The sequence below is a fragment of the Carassius carassius genome, chromosome 22, assembly GCF_963082965.1.
Source record: "Carassius carassius chromosome 22, fCarCar2.1, whole genome shotgun sequence".
Classification (NCBI taxonomy): Eukaryota; Metazoa; Chordata; class Actinopteri; order Cypriniformes; family Cyprinidae; genus Carassius; species Carassius carassius.
The window spans coordinates 11559080-11573634 of record NC_081776.1 but is presented as its reverse complement, the minus strand read 5'-3'; the positions used below and the strand labels follow the sequence as shown (position 1 = coordinate 11573634).

Here is a 14555-nt window from a genome sequence, read left to right as displayed (position 1 = left end):
TTCTTTAATAAATTAAATATGCGTAATGATATGCCCGGGACACGATTTTCTCTTCTGTTTTGCACTGACAGTGATCTGTTTTTCACTAAGGCAGCTTTTATCCAGGGTAATGTAGCATTTATAAAGTCAAGCAATCAGTCAATTAATGGAGGAAGTGCCTTTGAATAATGACTTCCTAATTGTGGAGTGAACTGATAAATTAAAAACATGTCTATGTCATGATTAAAATAAGAAATAAGAAGCTATTGTTTGCAAAAAGAAAAAAGTATTTAGCGATTTATTTTCAAGACAATTAATCCCTTATTAAACCATAACCTGATTGTGATAAATTGCCCTCCTAAAATTCCCATTCCTGTCCCAGCTTTTAGCAAACAATTAAGGGGTTTTGGGCACAGTTACTGATATTTAAGAAAAACTGAAAGTGGACTTTGTGGGAAAAGAGTAACGAGGGAGAAGTCTGTGGGAAATGCCATATAATAAGGACATAAAAATAGAGATGAGGGCCTTTTGTAATGCAAACACAATATCTCTCTCTCTCTCTCTCTCTCTCTCTCTCTCTTTCCTCTCCACAGATTGACAAGATTATGAGCTCCATAGGTGCTGGAATTGGCACAGAGTTGGAGGGGGTTACGGAGGATCACTCAGGTTTGTGTGTCTCTGTGTGTGTGTGTGTTGCTGCTGCATATAGTCAGTCATCCCACTACATTTAACATAGATCCATAACTACAGGGAGCTTATGGCATGATATGAATGTTAACTAACGGCTGTGAAGTGAGCAGTGCAGTGAGACAGGAGGGCTTTCTTCAGTAGTGTCAAAGACCCACTCATAGACCGAGAGCTTTTTGAGATGTAACCATGGCTATCGTGAGCTCTCCTCTTGTCACTGTGCTCTTCCTGTAGTCATGATGAAAGCAGGGTGACAGGAAGTGGATGGACAGTTTAGATCTCCAAGTACTGATCTTGGGACAGTTTTGTTGTTTGCAGTGGTAGGGAAAGGAACATCTCATTGACTGGAGATCAGTGTACTAAGATCCTGACAGCAATAATAAATTGTGAAAATAGTGAGAATCAAATGCTAGAATTAATAATGAGGACATTAACATTGTCTCTAGTTGCCTGTCCCTTTACCTCCTCCCTTCTCCGCTCATCTCCTATCCTCTCTTCTCCCTTTTTGGCTCTTATCTTTTCTCCTTTTGCCTCCTCTCATTCTCTTGTCTCTCATCTCGTCTAGAGCTGCACAATTAATCAAAATTAAATTGAAAAGACAATAAATGGTGATTAGGCTGAAGCTGCGATTGTAATGCGTATCTTTCAGTGAAGCACAGTTCTGTGATCATCATTAAATCTCTGTCCAAAGACCACAGGGCGCTCTCGTGCTGAAAATCGAAATATGCCCCCGAAGAAGAAGTCTAGAAAGCTGAATAAACAGAAGATTTAACTGCTTTCATTGATTCAATGTGACTAATAAACACACGACTACTGCAATATATGGTTTATCTGAGTTCTTCTTATTATAATTTTCATCATAATAAAGTAAATCTATAATGAAATTTTAATCAACATGGCCTTTATCACTGCTTAGAATACAATGAAATATTGTGTGCCTTAATTATTCTGTTTAAGAAGCGACATCATCTCATAGAAGGATTAGTTTTAAACACTCGACTGACGTTATAAAGTGAATTTGGAGTTAAAACGTTATTAAATGTGGTATTTTCACGTGCTCTCAGATGGAGCAGCATTTACTGCACAGAGCCGTAGTTCACTGAGAAGATGTGTAAACAGCTGTCATAATCGAGAACGATTTCGTCGATTTCATAATCCTACAATTATATCGTCTGCGATCATGAACGCAATTTTGCATACAGTAGCTTGTCAGAGAACTATGACTCTGTGTAGTAAATGCTGCTCCACCTGAAAGCAGGTGATGGAGATGTACTGCTAATCACAGAACCGGCTTTACTGACTAAATGCTCATAACATTCGCAATTAATCGCATTCGATTAATTGTGCAGCCCTAATCATGTCCTTTTCCCTATTCTCTCACTTCCTCTCCCCTCTCCCTTTGCCTCTTCTCTTGTCTCTCCCACACCCTTTTCTCTCCTTCTTTCCTTTCTCCTCTTTTTTGTTGAGTCTCATTTTGTTTCCTGTTGCCTCTTCCCATTCTCTTCGCCTCTCCTTTTGCCTCTGCTCCTGTTTTCTCTCGTCATTCTCTCTTCTGCTGTCCCCCCTCTCTTTTGCTTCTCCTTTCACCTTCTGTCCTCTCTCCTCCTCTCTTTTTGCCTATCCTCTTGCCTCCTCTACTCTCCTTTGATCTCTTGTTACCTCTTCTAATGCTTTCTTTTCTCCTACTCTACTTTTGCCAACTTTGCTTTTGTCTCGTCTCCTGCCTTTTCTCCCCTTTTTTGCCTCTCCTCTCCTGTCATTCTTTCCTTTCACCGCTTCTCATATCCATTCCTCTCTTTTGCCTCTTCTGTCCTCTTCTCTTTCTCTTTCTTTTTGCTCTCATATCCTGTTGCCTCACTTCTTGCCTCCTCTCCTCTCATCTTCTTGTCAACTTGTCTTCTCCTCTCCTCTCTGTTCTCATCTTTTCTAAATCCCATTCTCTTTTGCCTCTCCTCTCCTCTCACCTCCTGTCCTCTCTTTTCTCGCCTCTCTTCTGCTGTCGCCTCCTCTCCAGTAATTCTCTCATCACTTTTTGCCTCTCCTCTCAGTTCCTTTCTTTTCGCCTCTTCCATCACATCCTGTCCCCTCTCCTGTAGCCAGTGTTGGGGGTAACGCATTACAAGTAACGTGAGTTACGTAATCAGGTTACTTATTTCAAGTAACTAGTAAAGTAACGCATTACTTTTTAATTTAAAGTAAAATATCTGAGTTACTTTTCAAATAAGTAATGCCAGTTACTTTTTTCCCCCATTTATTGATAGAAAGCTCTCCTGTCCCCATGTTGAGAGAAATCAGGAGTAAGATGTTTCTTTGGTTCTAGAATAAATGAGAACATGCATTATTAATCTCACTCACAAAAAAAATCTGATTTAGTTTTCCTCAAAATTAATAAAAACAGTTAAAAACAACTCGGAATATGACTCAAAGCTGCAATAATTATATATGTTAAATAATACAAATATCCATCCCATTTTTTTTTAACCAATTTGCTGTGCTGACCTTCGATGATCCAATTCATCCATACTACATTTACATTACATTTACATTTATTCATTTAGCAGACGCTTTTATCCAAAGCGACTTACAGATGAGGACGGTGGAAGCAATCTAAAACAACAAAAAGAGCAATGATATAAGTGCTATAACAAGTCTCAGTTAGGTTAACACAGTACACCTAGCATGAATTTTAAATAATATAAAGAAAACAGATAGAATAAAAAAAGAATAGAGCAAGCTAGTGTTAGAGGTCTTTACACATACACACACACACATACAATTGCATAATTAATGAAAAGAAAATAGAATATAAAAAGATTAGAAAGGTACTTAGATTTTTTTTAAGAATAGAACTATTATTAGAACTATTATATACTAATAAACAAATATTACACATGATAAACTAACATTTGTTCTTCTTTTTTATTGCTGAAGAGTGTTGAACTTTCTTTTTCTGTGTTCTACTGTATAGACATGAATTTACATTTCCTTCAGCCTGAGGCTTTTGGCGCAAAATGGCTTTTACATTTGCCAAAAATATAACTTTTTATATTAAAAGCAAACAGGCAAGCCCAGCCCAGATTTAAAAAGTTACGCAAAAGTAACATAACGCATTACTTTTAATAAAAAGCAACTAAGTAACGTAATTAGTTACTTTTTTAGGAGGTAACGCAATGTTGTAAATCGTTACTTTTGAAAGTAACTTTCCCCAACACTGCCTGTAGCCTCTCCTCTTTTCTTTCCTCGCCTCCTCTCCTGTCATTTTTTCTGCTTATTTCATCTCTTTTCTTGTCCCTTCCACTTTTAGCCTCTCCTCGAACACCCCCCATTCTCTCCTCTTCCCTCCTTTCCTTTTGCTTCATCTCTTACTTTTCCTGTCCTCTCCTCTTGCCCCTCTCATTTCACCTTCTGTCCTTTCATCTCTCCCCTTCTCCAACCTCCTCTCCTGTTCTTGCACATCTCCTCTCACCTCTTGCATGTTTTCACTACTTTCATCCCTTCCTCTTGATACCTCACTGTATCATCACCGCCTCCACTTTACCTCTCCTTTCTCCTCCTCTCTCTTTATTCTTCTCCTCACCACCTCTATTGTCACCTTTCATCCCGCATCTTATTCTTTTATCTTCAAATTTACTCTCCTTTCCCCTCCTCTACTTTCACTTCTTCTTTTGTCTCCTCTCCTCTCCTCTGCAGTGGTCCCTCATTTTTCTGTCCACAGAAGAAGCCCATTTGTGTTGCCATTCCACCAGTGCTCACAGACGCCCACAGAGTGTGTGTGTGTGTGTGTGTGTGTGTACATGTGGGAGGGAGCAACAGCAGCTTCTTGCACTCAGACAACGAGGCTGGGGTTGATCTGATGGCTATTATCGGCAATGTGAGGTACAGCTAGTGGAAAGAAGGGAGGGAGAAAGAGAGACTGAGAGGGAGGGAGAGAGAGCGCACAGTGGCATAGGATGCAGAGGCATACAAATGAGTGTGGGAGTGCTGGAGAAACAGAATTCTACCAAGCAAGCTGCACGCTGTCACTCCTATCCTCTTTCGAAAAAGGGCACTCACTCGCTCCCTCCCGCACGCCCAAACGTGGCACACACACACATGCCTGCACTCTCCACACGTTGAGACACAGGTTGAGCAGCACAGCGGCTGAAGTGGTGGTTGGTAATCGTGCATCTCTCTCGCCTCTATTGTGGATGTAATCTGGAGCCCTCAGCATGTCTACTTCCACAGCCGGCGTATTTCTCTACCAGCACGGACCCTAACGCTCACTCTCCAGAGAGGACCCTCTTCTAATTTGCTCTGTCTTTTTGTTTACCTCCCTTTTTCAACTGTTTTCTAAACACTACTTTCTTCTTTTCGTTGAAATCACTTTTCCACCTCCTTTTTCTCGCTCTTTCTATCTCTCCCGTTTCCACTTGCGCTCTCCGTCGCTTGTTGTGCATGGCGGGTTCGTTTGACAGTCACTTTGCACGGAACATGATGTGGCAGTGCCAGCTCTCGCAGCCGGACTGTCGCTGCTACCGGGTGGATGGTTACTCACTTCTCAAACGCCTCCCTCTGCACCCCTTGATAGGCCCCCGCTGCCCCGTCCAGTCCGTAGGACAGTGGCTGGACAACATCGGTCTTGTGCAGTACGAAAACCACCTGCTGTCTAACGGCTTCGACAACGTTCAGTTTATGGTGAGTGTCTCCTTCACACTTCCATCTCTGTCTTTCCCTACAGCCAGTTTTCTGAGCGTGTCTTTTTTTAATTAGTCATCAGTTGCTTGTTGTGGGTGGTGTGTGTGCTTGAGTGTTTGTTGTTTTCTGTTTGTTCTCAGGTGAGCTGTGAGATCTCCTGTGCTTGAGTTCTCAGTATCTTAATTCGCTGGTCTCCTGTTAAATCAAGCAATGATATTTACTTGAATATTGTGATGTTTCACATGTGAATCTACAGTATTGCCTGGCCTGTATGTGTCCTGTCTGTACTCCCATATCAGCACTTTGGGAACTTTGAAAAGCAAAGAGATTTAGTTAATTATACATTTTCATTATAAATATTTGATCTAACATTTCTAGTTTAGAAGACCGTAGAAGTTTTAGTGTTCTTTAACAGAACCAAATTATAGGAAAATAGAAATTGAGCAAAAATATGTTCTAGAAATAAAGAATATATGATAGGAATTTAACACAATATGTGTCATGATTACCTTATGTTGTTATAAATATTATCTATAGTGCTGTATTGTGCAGTGCTGCATGGTTACTCAGTGATACAGTCTATTCCAACACGTGGTCAACGTCACTCCTCTGACAATGCAGAAAACATGTCCACGGTGGGCGTCTTCAGATGCATGAATGCATTCAGATGCATGAATGCATTTGCCTGGTTTGTGTTGGTGTAGGTTTGGTGGAGAAATTTTCAAAGCAATCCATCTTCAACTACCAAAACAATCATGGTTGTTTAGGAGCTGCACCTGTAGAGATGAAGGGGCAAGTTGGAGGCTGTCGTTTCAGAGGAAGAGTCGATCAATGCTGCCTGCACATTTATGATTGCCAGTAAATCCTACTGCAGAGAGAGATCACAGTTTTGAATGAAATGTAGCTCAGAAAGCAGACATTTTGGGCCAATTGTAAAAATCATACGAAGCTTAAACTAATAACCTATATTGTTTATTAGTTTAAAGGAAATCTAGTTAAGCTAGTTAAGAAACCATATTTTTGATCAGCTTATGCTTATGTTTTTTCTGCTGGCTGGTGCACTGATGAACTGAAAGTGCACTAAAAACCACTTTCAAAAGTCATCATGAGTGACCCATTAACTCACTTTCTAACACATTAGCATGTTTCCCATGCACACACAGGGGTCAGTGTAAAACAAACTGAAACTACACTGCAAAAATACTTTTCTTAATCACTATTATAGTCTTATTTTATAGTTGAAATGTCTAAATGTGCTTAAACCCACATAAATTTACTCGAGAGTCAAATTATTGCATTATTTATTGTTGATATTAAGGCTTGTTTTTAGATAATATATCCCAAATATTTTATGCTCATTGGAAAGTTGTGTTACTTTTTTACTGTAAGTGTACAGTATGTCTAACAAATTTTAGTGGGGGAAAAAAACTGCCCGAGGGGTAAGAAAACCTAATTTCCAAGATTATGTCTTGAATTAAGTCAATTAATTAAGTCTAAGATTTGAACACAAAACACAAATATTGATTAATGAAATTGTTTTGTAATGTGTACAATATTTAGAAAGTCCTGTGTGAAATTCATATTATTAATACACTTTTAAGATCACTTAAAAGCTTCTAGAACAGTGTTACAGTGAGTCAATGCAATCGGTTTCGTTCTCTTGCGTTGTGTGCAGCTCTACGCTTTTAGACTGATTTATTTGTCGCAGACTTTGGCTCTACCAAAAGAAATGATTTCACAACTACTGCTCCTTTGCTGAAAGGATCTGTTGCTTTTCATAGGGACGTATTCATCCTAAATGACTGTCAGAGTGCAGATATCAGTGAGATTCAGTTACTAAAACAGATGACGTTTACAGGTGAGCCCCAGACTCATGGGAACTGTAGTGCACATGGAGGCATAAACTGCACCGAGCTGATGGATAATGGAGTTGTGACTAAATCTTGTACATTGTGTGATTGAATCGGATGCTCATGCGTACGTTTGTGTGTGTAATGAGTCGTTTTGCGAGTGTTTAGTTGCTCATGCTGATTACCCTCCCCCAGCTCTGACCTGCATCCATTCCTGTGGTTGCCGAGGCAACAGCAGAGAGAAAAGAATAGAGTAAAGAGTATTTTAGCTATAGAAATTTTACAAAATGTGTGTTTCCTTCCCAACTGTTGTCAAGGAAATGGATTACTCTGTTTCCCTGCAGAGCATTTTTAACAGGGTGTTAAAAACCTCCCAAGGCCAGTGTTGATTTGTCAGCACCTGTCATGTGCCGACATTGACAGCTTTAGCTGCTAGCAATACAAAATACTGAACGTGACCTTATCCATTCGGTACAACAATCAAAACTCTTTATTTATAAACATGCCCTCAGTGGTTCTCCTTAATTAATTGCTAACAGTTATGCGTTGTTTTTATGCAAAAGTTCAGCTGGATTCACAACAGGTGCATTAGCATAAAATTATGTTCATTATAATATTGATGAATCCCAGTTGTTCTAAAGGAAGAATGTGTGTGCCTGCAGTTAATAATTGGTGTATTTCAAGTCCAGTCATCTCCATATAAGGGCTTTCTATACAACCTCACCTGTACAGGTACAAACACTGACAGAAAAATGCCACACTATAAAACATTGATAGTTTTATTCAACAGTTGTTCAAACATGACAGTTAAGACATTTACATTGTTAAAAAATTAGGGCTGTCAGTTGATAGGCTCCATCATAGGGCGGGGAAGGTGTGTTAATTGCGTTAAAACACAAATTATTATTTTTTTGTTTGTTGCATAACTAATCAACTTTCTATTTATTAAACCATCTTGAAAAAATAAGTATCATGCACAACTGTTTTCAACACTGATAATAATGAGAAATGTGAGCAGCAAAACAAGGATATTAGACTGATTTCTGAAGGATCATGTGACAGAGGGATGATGTGAAGAATGGGGTAATGACTGCTGAAAATTCAGCTTTGCCATCACAGAAATGACATTTTAAAATGCACCCTTGATGAACATAAGAGACTCTCAGTTTCAGAGTTTGAAAGTCAGCTTTGATTGTTCCTAATAAACTGTTTAACTGCTCCCCCAAGTGGATATTAAATTATGTTGTGGGATAATTAAATATATTCTAAATAAACTACAAACAAAAAAATTATATACATTTATTTTGTCCTCACATTCTTTATTGTAACTCTTCCCTCTCAGTGACACAAGCTTAAAGTGACTTAAAGGCTCATTATGCAGGCCTTTGTCTTCTCAGGTGTAAATCACAATAATATTCATGATAGTTGACGCCTACTCGCATATGACTTTTACCAATTAAAAGTGTCTTAGAAAATTTAAATCAATATATTGTTTTCTGTAAGTGAGTAAACAAGATGATTTTCACATCATTTAGAAAGAAAAATTCTAGGCTACAAGCTCCAGTTCTCAAAAGTCCCGGGAACCAATGTTCTGTATGTGATTTATGGCCTTATTCAAGTGATTTAACATTTTTAGTTTTCACTAACCATGCATAATATTTTTTTCTCAAAAATACAATCATGTACATACATGCATTTCACATATTATTATTATAGCCCAGTTTGTGCTGATTACAGTGAGATTAGACTTTACCCATTTAGATATTTATAAGAAACTGAAAAAAGCACAAATGTCAGGGCATGACAAAACTTCTCCAGGCCCCAAAAATACCCTTAGACTCCAGAGGGTTAAAAACATTAAAAAAAAAAAATTTTTTACTTATGCTGCAATACTGTGGAAAACGTGTGTTAATGAAACCTAAAGATTTCCCAATGCAGTCACCGAAGTCTAAAGGTATAAGTAATGTCACCTCGCTCAATTTTCAGTTTTTTTTGTATTATTTTACAGAAAAAAATAATGACTGTTTACAAATAAGCCTCCCGAACTCTTCCCACATCTGCCATTAGTCAGTCAAACAGATAGTCCCGCATCAAACTCATGGCATTGGTTGAGCCAGTGTTGTCTTTACACATTAAACTAGGATAAGTGTTTTAACATCGAAATAAATGTTTTAACACCCCATAAAACCTTTGAGGGTTTTAGTCCAGTCAGCAGTTCATTACTATGTAATTTTATGCCTCTAGCAAAAGCATCTCCTCTGGATGAATGGGCCATCTGGATCAACCAAAAAGACTCACAGTCCCTTTTTCTCTGGTCTCTGTAGGACGCAGTTTCTGAAAGGCCTTCAGATACAATTAATATTAGATGGAGGTCTGCTGCTTCCTTCTGATGTGTTGGGCTTGTGAAGTTGCTCTTCTTGAATGTTGTTGCTTCTCTTTTTCTTCAAATAAAGTTGATATGTAAAACAGACTGCAGTGTGTAGTCACGGTGTTCCCTCGGTATGAGGAAGAGTTTGAATATGGCACTGGCCTGAAACATTTTGTTGGAACCAATGTGTCATTTTAAAAGTAAAAATTTTAACTGTGAATTCAAGATGAAAGAGCCAGGCAAAAGCATTTCCTGAGAGAGGGTTAAGAGCCAGAGATGATAGCGGTACCTCATGTCATGACTTCTGGGAGTTTTGAGACTAACAATTTAGTGTCATGGTGCTGTGTCATTTTTCTTGCTCTGAACTTGCTATGAGGGTTTGAGATGATGCTTGTTTCTTTCATGCACTGGTATATCTTTCACCTTCATACTGTTTGAATGCTAGAACATTCACACTGTTGCATTATTCTTTATAGTACTTTGCATTTTGATACTAAAAGAAATGTAATCCAACCCTCAAGACAATTTATTGTAGACACTTTTTGTAGATTTTTTTTTTTGGTGGTTATTTACAGACAGTTTGATGAGAATGGGTTGTGGAAGATCTCAGTTTATCACAAATAAATTAATATATTTTTAAGAAATATGAAGTTTTACACAGATTACTGTGTGTTTTGGCATCACAAATCCATGCAGTTTTCTATTGCCTGATTTCCTGATCTAAAAATGAAAATTGTATCATCACTTATTCGCCCTTCATTTTTTCCTAAATTTTATGACTTTGCATCCTCTGTATTGACAGTTTTTTTAGGTTAATTATCCCTTAAACAGTGATGAATTGTTAGCACATATATTTTTGTGTTTTACTTACATTACATACTTGCATTGAGTTAAATACATTTAATCATATTAAACATATTTTATCTGAAATTGTATTGTTGCCAGCACTTTTACCTTTAAATGCACATGCATACATTAATTCACTGTACTAAACTACTCATACTGTTTCTATAAAAAAGAATTTACAGAGAATGAAATATTCAAAATGCAACGGCCTTAACTTGACCTTTGTTTTGCAAATGAACTGGAATTATCAACTGTAAATTAAAACACATTTCTCTTTATTCAGTCAAACTGCTAAGAGATAATTTTTTTACACATGCTTGTAACAAGCAATAATTTCCAAGATGATAACTTAATGCCGCTTGCTAAGTTAAACATGCAGTGTAATAGGACAGCAATGAAGGATAATATTCTTACAAACACTTATCTTTGCATAATGCATACTGTGCTATTAAAAAACAGCAGTCAGTATGCAGCAAGCAGTGTGCTTTCAGCAGGTCTTTGCTGTGACTGATTAGTAATGTCTTGGGACACCTGCAATCAATCTAACTTTACTCGGCATGCCATTACTCTGGTCTGGAATGTATAGCTTTGAATGGAGCAGATGCTGGTGCTCAGAAGTGAATTATACTTGACAGTGGGATCATCAAGGTTATCCAGCTTTGTGGAGTGATACAGACACATCGTGGAGTTTTTTTTTTGTGTGTATGAATGTGTGTGTGTGTTTTGTGCTTTGGTAGACAGGGGGTATCACTAGGCGGAAATTAGATTCCATTAATCATATCTGGGAAGCTGCATATGTGTGTTTGTTAGGAATAGAGTGGGTTTTTTTTCCAGTTCTTTGGCCCTGTTGGATAGGAGGTTGATTGGTCTAATTGGAGTTACCTAAAGGTCACTAAAGGTGAAACCCAGCATGAAACAGCATTCACTTAATAGTGCTCTGTGTGTATACTGTACGCGTGTGAGTGTGAGAGAGAGAGAGCAAGCATGGGTTTCTTGCACCTGTGCACATCAAGACGTGGATTGTTGATTTGAATAATGTTTGATGGGCTTATGGATATCCTGATTGGGTTGTTCATGCGATCTGAAGAGGGCCATTTTTTTAATTAGAGCAAATTGTCACTTATGTCTTTTTTTATTGTTTGTACATGTAAACTAGATGGATTCTGTCCAAGCATCATCGTAATAATAATAATAATAATAATAATAATAGTAATAATAAATTATCGTAAATTTATTATTTTATTTTATTGTCTTTTTTTTTTTTTTTTTTTACTGCTTCAGCGTGTCACCATTGCAGTGAACCTAATTCCAAAGTTTACAGTTTTTTTTTTTTTTGCAGGGCAATATTACTATAATTTTTATTAATATTATTATTGTTATTTGTATGTATATTTGTATTTATATGCATACCTTTATAGTAGTACAGTTGATTTATTTTCTTTTTTTACTGCAGGGTAGTAATGTCGTGGAGGACCAGGACCTGCTAGAGATCGGGATTTTAAACTCTGCCCACAGACAGCGACTTCTTCAGGCTATTCGCCTGCTGCCCAGGGTGAGTACAGACAGGCATTGGGGACATAATAGGGCACACACAGGGAGCATTCTGCTCCAAAAATATCAGCTATATTTATGCAAATTTATGATTAAAACAAATTCAGGCCGGCCCAAGCCTTTATGTGTCCCTAAGCAGAATTTTATTTGGGGGCCCCTCGGTGTCTCCAATACGACTGATTATTGTCAATGCTTGATTATTCACCCACTATAGACACTCACTATCAGTTTTATTTGTTGTAGCTGTGTTGTTTACATCACACCAGTGTTTTTACCCTTCTGTGATTTTTAATTGTAACAGAGTGCCATGTGTTAATTTGCACGTAAACATTCAGTCTTACAGTACTAAGTGGTATATAATGTGGTGTACTTAAAAGTAGCTAAATAAACCAGCAGCCAATGCATTTAAAGAAAAGAATGGTATTACAATCTGTACATAATTGTCATTATCATCTGTACATAAAAAAATATATATATATATATATATAAAAAAACTCTGTAACTAACTACTTCAGGCATAATGATATTGGAATATAGTGTACTAGCAAAGACCCCAAAGGCAGGCAAAGGTAAATAATGTTTAGCAGTTATTAGTACCAAGTTTATTAAACAGATTTGTTTTATTACATAAAACATATACCCAGGATAGATATATACTCATTTTTTACACAGAAGACAAAAACTATTTATACTACTTATTGCAAAAGTAGGTTATCTGCACCTCAGTATTAAAGAACATTATAAAACAGTATGCAGTAATAACATATTAAGTGTAAATCATAATTTTAATTCAAATTATTAAATGGATGGCACCTTATTGGGACAATAAAGCCCTCCCTACACCTACCCTAACCCTATCCAGTGCTTTTTTTTCACTTTTTGATTATTTCCCTAATTTTAATTTTAAAAAAATTAAATAAAAAATGCTTTTCTGATGTGATTTGAAATTTGAAAAGGCAGAACAAAGTTTGCCAAAACGCTGATTCGAACCCGGGTCGATCGCATTAAAATGAGTATATTGCATGTTTTACTATCTGCGCCACAGAAGCTGATGTCTTTTGTAGTGTTCACTAGCCAATTCACACATTGGTGGGTGGAGTTAATGTAAATAGCCTCTGCCAACACCTTGGCTATTTGCAAGAAAATCCAATAGCATCCAGCTGCAGCCCCGCAGACTCACCTCCGGCTAGACACCACTGGCTGGACACCAGTGGATAGACAGCCTACGTCATTTCCATTTTCTCCGTCATTTCCGTTTTGCTGCTAATTTCCATTTTCACCGCTGGATGGACAGCAATTTTATTTACTATTTTCACCTCTGGATTGAGATATATTTATTTTATATTTTCACCTCTGGATAGACAGCATATTTAGTTCTCACATCTGGATGGACAGTATATTTATTTTATATTTTCAACTTCTGGATAGACATATATTTATTTTATATTTTCACCTCTGGATAGACATATATTTATTTTATATTTTCACCTCTGGATTGACATTTATTTATTTTATATTTTGAGGATGGGTATAGTTGTGGCTGGGCGCGTTGGTGTCTGCGCTGACGTAGCACAGTTCTGTGTTGGGTACGCTGTGATTCGATCAGTTGGGCCCCCAGACCACATGCAGAGCTCCATGCCTGGCGGTCGGCAGCAGTTGTTTCCAGGACTCCAGGGTTGATGCTGCAGTTTTTCAGGGTCGACTTGAGGTGGTCCTTGTAGCGACGCTTCTGACCCCCAGGTCTCCTGTTGGCTGCGTATGTCTGCCCATAGAGGACCTGCCGGGGTAGGCGGTGGGAGGGCATGCGGATAACGTGTCCAACCCATCGCAGTTGCCGCCTAGCAATGGTTGTCTCCATGCTGCTGGAGTTAGTGCGCTGTAGGATGTCCGCATGGGGGATTTTGTCTTTCCATGTGACACCTAGTATGAGCTGGAGGCATCTGATGAGAAAGCTCTCAAGGCACCGGATATGCCTGCGGTAGGGAGTCAAAGCTTCCACACTGAACAGCAGGGTGGAAACACAGACTGCCTGGTAGACGGCCACTTTGGTGAAGGTACGGAGATCTTTATTAGCAAAGACTCGAGATCGAAGTCTACCAAAGGCAGAGGAGGCGAGGTTTATGCGTGCCTGGATCTCGTTGTCTATGAGACAGGTGGGTGTTAGGATACTTCCGAGGTAACAGAAGTGCTGAACAACCTTTACTGGTGTGCCATGGATGTAGAATTCAGGAGGTGTAAGGATGGGGGCCTTGGTCTGTGCAATGATCTCAGTCTTTTTGATGTTGACTCGTAGGCCACAAGCTTGGTAGACTGCGCATACAACATCCAGTGTGTGCTGCAGTGCAGTAGGGCTATGGGCTAGGAGGGCACAGTCATCAGCGTATTGCAGTTCATGAATTGTGGTGGTGGTCTTGGTGATGGCTTGCAGGCGGCAAAGGTTAAAGAGGTTCCCATCCAGACGAAACTGTAGGCAAACACCATCGTCGGGGCTGAGGGAATTGCGGGAGAGTAGGGTGACTGCTGCCAGGAAGAGATTGAAGATCACTGGAGCCAGTACACACCCCTGTTTATCTCCTACCTGCACAGGAAAGGAGGGGGAT

General features: G+C 38.6%; 1 protein-coding gene across 6 annotated transcripts in view; it reads left to right on the top strand.

Annotated features, from left to right (window-relative positions):
- Positions 1-14555, top strand: part of LOC132098956 (ankyrin repeat and sterile alpha motif domain-containing protein 1B-like) — a 173137-nt gene that overhangs the window by 116934 nt on the left and 41648 nt on the right. For all 6 annotated transcript variants that reach the window (XM_059505281.1, XM_059505276.1, XM_059505275.1 and 3 more), the window contains 3 exons: positions 573-645; positions 5234-5340; positions 11858-11956. In XM_059505281.1, the coding sequence (XP_059361264.1) occupies positions 573-645; positions 5234-5340; positions 11858-11956 (279 nt within the window). The remainder of the gene's footprint in view (positions 1-572; positions 646-5233; positions 5341-11857; positions 11957-14555) is intronic.